This window comes from Sceloporus undulatus, chromosome 2 (genome assembly GCF_019175285.1).
Source record: "Sceloporus undulatus isolate JIND9_A2432 ecotype Alabama chromosome 2, SceUnd_v1.1, whole genome shotgun sequence".
Classification (NCBI taxonomy): domain Eukaryota; kingdom Metazoa; phylum Chordata; class Lepidosauria; order Squamata; family Phrynosomatidae; genus Sceloporus; species Sceloporus undulatus.
In genome coordinates this window covers 17,051,708-17,059,570 of record NC_056523.1, presented here as the reverse complement: position 1 = coordinate 17,059,570, position 7,863 = coordinate 17,051,708, and the positions used below count along the sequence as shown (strand labels likewise).

Genomic DNA, 7,863 nt, shown 5'->3' with positions numbered 1-7,863 from the left:
GCCGCCTGGGGGCAAGTTACTTGCTGTAGTATCAGAAAAAGGCAGCCAGCCATGTGATTAATGCTGAGCACGTTGCTCTGTGGGACGAATCCATGAATACCCATAGAGCATCACAACAGAAGGCCCCAGGTAATGCAGGGATGTCGAGGCAACTCTGGGACCAGAGTACTCCAGGCTGCTACCTGAGTATTTTAGCCTGTGCTGATCTGACCTTAAAATGTTAATAAATGAACATGTTAACATGTTCTTGTGTGTACCAACTAATTATTTTACCATTTTCCTCTCCAGTATGAGAAAGTCCCCCAAAGCTTTGCAATTTCCGGACAGAGAGCCACATGTGGGGGTTTTGCGCAGAAAATATTATTTTCTATGCAGAAAACACAGTTTTCTGCACACACACACACACACACACACACACACACACATATATATAATGTTCAGATATATAAGGAATCCTGAACTATGAACATGTGTATTGACTTCATCAGGGTTTCCCAAAGCTCGGAAATCCACTTTTAACCTATTATTCAAATATTTACAAACATTGTTTTTTGTGGGTTTTTCGGGCTATGTGGCCATGTTCTAGAAGAGTTTCTTCCCGACGACCCACAAAAAACTATGAATGCCAGCCATGATAGCTTTCGACTTTACATTTCCAAACATTCTTTCCATCCCTCATGTAAATGACAATTTAACATAAACTGAATAGTTAATTTTGTTTTCTAACATTAAGGCGATTGAATTAATTTATTAGCTCATTAATGATTCACTACATACATTAATCTGTTTCTAATAATTTTCCTATTTGTGTCCTTCTTAGTAAATTTCCCGGAGTTTGCAGTTTTCACGGTTGCCAAAGGAGAGGCCATGATGAACAAATTACTTTTAGGGCTAAGCTTCTGTTTTTAATAAAACTGGCAATGTTGATCCCTCTCCCAAAAAATAAAAAACGTCTGTACTGCTTTTAGTTTTATTGTAAGCTGTTATGATGCTGCTAGCAATAAAGGAAGGAGTAACATTTTGCAAACAAGCAAGATTGTTGTTGTAGTGCGCAACTCATTTGAACGAAGCTTTTCAGACAGTCCCAAAGCTGAACCAAGTCCTGTCTCACCAGATGCTGCAAGGTTTTTTTAAAATGATCTTTACCATATGTTGTCCAAGACACTAGATTAATCTAGCGGGTTCCTGTGGATAGATCTTTCCCACAAAAATCTTAACCAAATACAAAATGGCTGAACAGTTTAACAAAATGGAGGAGTTTTGTCAGACTTAACAATGTGAATTTTAGAAGGCCAGTGTAATGTTTTCCACATGTAAGACTTCACATGCCAAAATGTGGAACCACCCCAAATACCAAAATGTTTAAGCACAGAGAGGCTTGTGCGGAAAATAATATAAGGAAGGAAGGAAGGCAGGGAAAATGTGCTTTCTAGTGAAGGCGAGTGGGGAATGAACTGATGAAAATAAAGTGGCTCTTTTACCTGCTCTTCCTCGGATGGTAGCACACACCTGTCCAGCTTCGCAGGTGACAGTTGTGGTGTGGCAGGGGATGTCAAAAAATGTGAACGAGCATTTCAAGCACTGCACAGCAGCTCCTGAGGCAAAGAGAAAGAAAGTTGAAAAAGTGAGAGATACAGTTCAATGTGATTTCTGGGGATCAAGAAGAGGATACAGATGCAAACTCAGCAGGACACTCAGCAATGTTTTTTAGGGATAAATAGAGCTATAAGCTTATTTTTAGTATTTGATCTTTACAGAGCCTTCCTTAAAAAAGGCTCTGAGCTTAGAAAAGTTACTTTCTGGCTTACATGTTCCAGAGCCCCACTGCAAAGAGAGTTCAGTTCTACATGGCTTGGGACCAGAATACTTAAGGGATCGCCTTCCTCCGTACTGTCTGTCCCACACACTAAGGTCCTCAGGAAAGAAACGACTTCAGCTGAAAAAACCTAGGCTGATTTCAGTAACCCTGAAGGCCTTCTCTACTGCTGCTTCAAAGCTATGGAATGACTTGCAGGAGGAGATCTGTCTTATTTCCAGTCTCACAGCCTTTGAGAAGGCTCTTAAGATGGATCTCTTTTGGCAGGCCTTTCCAACCTAGCTCCTCTCCCCGCATACTATGACCTACGTCGGCTGCCTACCTATTATTTCCCCCTTTTAAAGTTATTGTATTTACTGTATTTTCTGGCATATAAGACTACTTTTTAACCCAGGAAAATCTTCTCAAAAGTTGGGGGTCGTCTTATACGCCGGGTGTCGTCTTATAGGGCAGGTGCTGAAACTTCCAAGCCAGACTGGAGAATCTGTGATCGCTGCATATAGTGGGGGGAGCTCAAAAACAGCTGCGGATGCTTCCCCGCTGTATGCGGCGATCGTATGAAGGCAGCTACCGCTCTGATAGTTTTGGAGACAGGGAGGGCTAGGCAGGCAGGGAGAGCTGACCAGTCCAAGCAGGCTTTGTATACAAGGTTTCCTGCTAACTACTTGCATGTCATAAGCATTTGAATTAAAATTACCATATTGAAATCAAATCTGATGTTTTTTTTAATTTTTATTTGGTGTGCATTGGAAGAGGGGTAGTCTTATATAGGAAGTATATCTCAAACTCCATATTTTAACTGGAAAAGTTGGGGGTCGTCTTATATGGCCAGTCGTCTTATACGCCGGAAATAACTGTTTCTAAATTGTGATAGTTTAATTGTAATTTTAGTATTGGGACGGGGGCTGTGAAGGGACTAAATTTGGATTTTATTGTATTCCATGTATTTTTACTGTAGTAACCCGCCTGGATTCCTTGTGATTGGGCGGGCTATAAATAAATAAGTTGTTATTGTTATTATTATTATTATTATTATTATTATTAACTTCTATGCAATAGCATAAAAAATTCTCTGAAGATGCCAGCCACAGATGCTGGCAAAACATTAGGAATAAACTCTTCTACAACATGGCCACATAGCCTGAAAACCCCACAAAAAACGAAGTGTAAGAAATGAAATTTCCAGCTCCTATAGAATATCCAGGTAGGATAGGAGTGGACAGCTTTGGGAGGGTAGGGGGGACACATTAGCCCCCCAGGAGACCAAGGAGACCACAATCATCTACTGTACCCCCCGAAATTAGGAAAAAAATGCCCCTAAATGCCCTTCTAGGGGCAATAGGGAGCATTTTTACCATGTTATTAGACCCTACTGGGTCATTTAAGGTCCAGAAGAGGCATTTATTAAACAATAGGAAATGACATTAAATCACCTCCTGTTTACTTCATGCTTTCAGAAAGAGAACAGAAGTTACGTTTTCAAAAATTGAGCCCCATGGGGGTCACAGGAAACCCAAGGACTGCACTTTGCCCCCTCCTCTGAGGTAAGATTGTCTTTTTGTCTGCTGAGGGACTTGTTCTTGCTGCTGCATACCTTGTCCTCCCCATGCCACATATTTTGCTTTGGATAGCACCAGAAATAAGTCCAACACATTCATGCATTTACACTGTGGAACATATTTTGGCACAGGATGCCGTGCATAACTGCTGAACACTCCCTGCATATCACCTCCCAAGTGGGGACAAGTACTACCAGGGGAAACTCAACTTGTGTTTGATTTCTTTTGAATGAGATGTCAGCAATGGATATTAACTGTTCTTTGCAATGTTTCCCAAGAACAGCTTAAAGTGGAGACAAAAAATTGGCACACATGAAAGGAAACTAATGTACCTGAGATCAAATTGGGCATCCTTCCAAGGCTGCACCCCTAATATCATCCATCTCTCTTTCTTTCCCCTCCCTCTCTCCAGCACACACACACACGCATATACACACAGTCTCTGCACTGCAGAAATAATCCAGTTTGACACCACTTTAACCGTCATGGTTCAATGCTATGGAAACCTAGTATTTGTAGTTTGTTGTGGCACCACAACACTCTGACAGTGAAGGCTAAATGCCTCACAAACCTAAAAACCCCAAAGTTCCATGGCATGGTATGATAATTAAAGTGGTGTCAAACTGGACTATTTCTGCAGTGCAGATGCAGACAAACGCATACACATACGTATCTCTTCCAGCCTTTTCCAGTCCTCATGGATATCTCTTTCAATTAAAGAGAGCGGACTGTTAATAATTTTTTAAAAGAATGTGAATTTATAACTGATTTTATGAGAAAATTTTGGGGAGAAATAGCAAATCTTTTTTGGATTTGAAGAATACTAGTATGAGATAAAACGTAGAAGCATATCATATATATCTATTTAGAGGAAATAGAATAATTTGATAGCTACAACTGTCATCTAGTAAGTTGGAAGCCACATATATTCCCCCCTTTTTGTTTTACTATTATTATTTTTTTGTGAGTTCACTATGAAGCAGAATAGAAATGTAAAGTGCTAAGTGCTAGTGCAAACTTGTACAAAACTTTGTAACCTTCAAAACAGATTCTTTACACTTTCTTTTCCCCTCATGTATATATATTCCTAGTGTACGATTTGCATAGAGTGGAAAAGGAAAGAAGAGGGAGGATGGAAAGATGGAAAAGGAAAGATGGGTGGTATAAGTAAGAACAGGGAGTCAAAAATAGACATTTATGTATAAAGAGCTGTTATAATTACTGTAGATCATTGACATCAGAAGATTTAACAGGTAAATATAGGTGAGTTGATAGATATGTTGCTTCTAAGTGTATGTGTAAAGTGTTTATAGGTGTATGTATGTGTTCTGTATGCATTTTCTTTTGCAAATTTAATTTTAAAAAATTATTTTAAAAAGCGTATGTTCCCAGGCAGACCTTGTATACTTCCCTTCTTTCAGGATCTTCTTAAAGAATGTGTTTTTTAAACAAACAAACAAACAAATCCAAATTCTTTAGAGGATTCTGAAAGAAGGGGCATACACAAGGTATCAGATCCTCCTGGGAACTTGTGTTTCTCAAAGTATACACAGCTGAAGTTTGGAAGTTGCTGCCCCAAGAAGAAACAATGGCCACCAACACGGGTGGCTTTGAAAGGGTATGGCACACAATAATGGAGGGATAAGACCATCTATAGCTAACAGACTGGCTTTTCAACTTCTGCTACTATGGATTTTACCACACGGGAGGAATTTCTCTTAATTCGAATGAAAAGAAAGTGGGGCCAGAATGCATTCATGTGAATTCGCTAGCTCAGTGAATTTATGTGAATTCGAATTGCATTCGAACAGACTTCCCATTGCCCGAAAATATCTTGCCATTGCCTGAAATTGCGTGTGGTAGTCTATCACACAATAACGTGAAACCCCATGATTGCGTTCGGACTGACTTCCCATTGCCCGAAATTGCGTGTGGTAGTCTGTCATGCAATAACATTAAACTCCATGATTGCGTTTGGATTGCCATTGGATTATACTTCCAATTTCCCTTGTCTGATAAACTTGTATGAGAGGAGGATCATCGGGATGGGGGACCAAGTTGGCATTGTTTGAACCCAGTTCTGGGCCATCAGGGCTGCTGTTGCACTGCAGAGTAAATGCAGATTGAGAGCACTTTTACTGTCATGGCTCCATCCTATGGAATCCTGGGATTTTTAGTTTGTTATGCCACCAGTGCTATCTGACCAAGAAGGTTAAATCGCTCACAGAACTACAGACTACAGAATTTCATAGCTTTGGGGCATAGTAGTTAAAGTGCTGCCAAACTGCATTCATTCTGCATGGTTGATGCAACCCAGGAAATTTGGAAAGATTCGACAGTGCAGATCCAGAAGCATTATAGTTCATGGAAGCAGGTTTGTTTCATGTTGAAATCTGCTCAAGCTCCAGCCTCTGCTGTATTACCTCAGCTTGTTATTTCACTGAAGGAAAAATATTAAATTATTCCTTTATGTTTCGGTGCTCCAGGCACTTCCAACTTTTCTAGCGGTTAGGACTGGATGTTCAGTACCTAACAGTCCTTTGCCTTGTTGCTGTTATGTAAGGTTGTGTTTATAGAGCTTGGAAAAGTTACTACAACTCCTCGAACCTTACAAGCAACATGGCCACTGGCTGGGCAAGTTGGAAAATTACTATCCTAAAAGTAACTTCTCCAAGATCTGATTAAGTGCTGAGATTCCTTAAACTAGCTCTTGTAATGAACTTGAAGGGTATAGCTTTTTGTAAATGTCATTCTAGAAATTATAAGGACTTTTCCAAATTTTCTGATTATTTGTGATGTTTTGCAAAAAATACATTTGTGCAAAAATATTTTTCCTCAAAAATAAGTTCCCCAAATGTTAACATTTTCACAGAAGCTGACCTCCCCCTCAAAAATTCAAGGATGTCCTGACATATTGAGAAACTCTTTGCTGTCAAGGGCTGCTATCTCACAGCAGAACTAGTGCAGTTTGACATAGGAGTTTATCACATGGAAGGCAAAGTGCCCAAATCCCGTGGACAAATGGGGTTTAAATCCTGGGAATATCCTGCAAGAGCGGGATTGTTTTCAGACATGTCAGGTGATTTTGACATTAACCTGACATTAATCTGTGCAGAAAGCCACAAAATCATGCCGCTTTTTAACTTTGGGGGTTTCCCGAAGCTAAAAAGCGTGATAACTGTGCAGCTTTCTGCATAGGTTAATGTCATGTTAATTCTCAAGTTGCGTGATGTCATCTGAAAACAATCCCACTCTTGCAGGATAGTCCCAGGTTTAAACCCCGATTATCCACAGGATTTGGGTGCTTCCCTTCCATGTGATAAACTCTACAGTTTTAGGGAATTCTATGGAATCCTGGGATTTGTGGTTTGTTGTGGCCTTTGACAGAGAAGGCTAAATATCTCACAAAACTACCAGTCCCAGAACTACCAATCCTAGAATTCTTTAGCACTGAGACATGGAAGATAAAGTGGTATCAAACTGGTTTATTTGTACACTGTGGCATCAACCAAGGATAAGAAAATCAGAGAGGATTCTTGATATCCCTAATAAATAGATTTCCTCGCTTACTAGAAGGGAGAGGTCTGTTGTGTCCTAACAAATTCCAGTAATCTGACTCAAATCTTTTTCAATTTCTTTGAAATGTCTACAGCTTCTATCCAGTGGTGTCACTATGGTTGGTGGCACTAATTTCCCCCATTGACCTCCTCCTGTACCACACCATACAGAATCCTTTGTAATGTTTTTGTACTAATGTTACTCATAAATCATAATTTCCATCTGTCACTGAATGTAATGGTAATAGTTGTGACGTAGACAACTAGCAAAATTAAAATTATACTTTTAAATTGCAATATCATCTGCAGAGACTAAAAGTATTTACGTGTACATAGTTTGATGTGGTTGAAGTGAAAATTTGGTAAGATGTGATGTTTTTAAAGAAACATTTAAAAGGATTCAAAATAAAAAAGATTAAATTAATTTTTAAAGGATTACTTTAATTTTTAAATGTCTTTTTAAAAAAATCTAAAATGTTGAATTTATATATTTTTTTAAAAAAAATCTGGGGCCTCTCCTTTCTCCTCTCACTGAACCTCACCCCACTCACAGCATCTCTTCAGCATTTTAAAGGGACACAGGAGAACGCCACAGCCTGTTTCTGCCCAAAGGCAGATGTTTGGGGAGCAGTGGTGTCACTCACCTTAGGGTGGCATCTAGTACATTCTGCACCCCCCTCCCTAAAACCTAGTAACACCCTTGCTTCTGTCCATGGAGAGTTATCACAATGGGTGTTCACTGCCTTGGCTAACAGAGGACCAGAGGCCCCTTTCATGCCTAAAGAATTATAGTGCTATGATTCAACTACCATGGCTACATCCTATGGATTCCTAGGATTTGCAGTTTGCGGAGGCCCTAACACCTCTGGTGGAGAATTTGAAATATCCCATGAAACTACAAATCCCAAAATTTCATAGGAGAGAGCCATAG

At 39.7% G+C, this 7,863-nt stretch overlaps 1 protein-coding gene across 1 annotated transcript in view; it reads right to left on the bottom strand.

Moving 5' to 3' along the window:
• LOC121921335 (sperm acrosome membrane-associated protein 4-like) overlaps window positions 1-7,863 on the bottom strand; it is a 39,193-nt gene that overhangs the window by 5,400 nt on the left and 25,930 nt on the right. Inside the window, exon 2 of the mRNA XM_042449252.1 lies at window positions 1,482-1,595. Within this exon, the coding sequence (XP_042305186.1) occupies window positions 1,482-1,595 (114 nt within the window). The remainder of the gene's footprint in view (window positions 1-1,481; window positions 1,596-7,863) is intronic.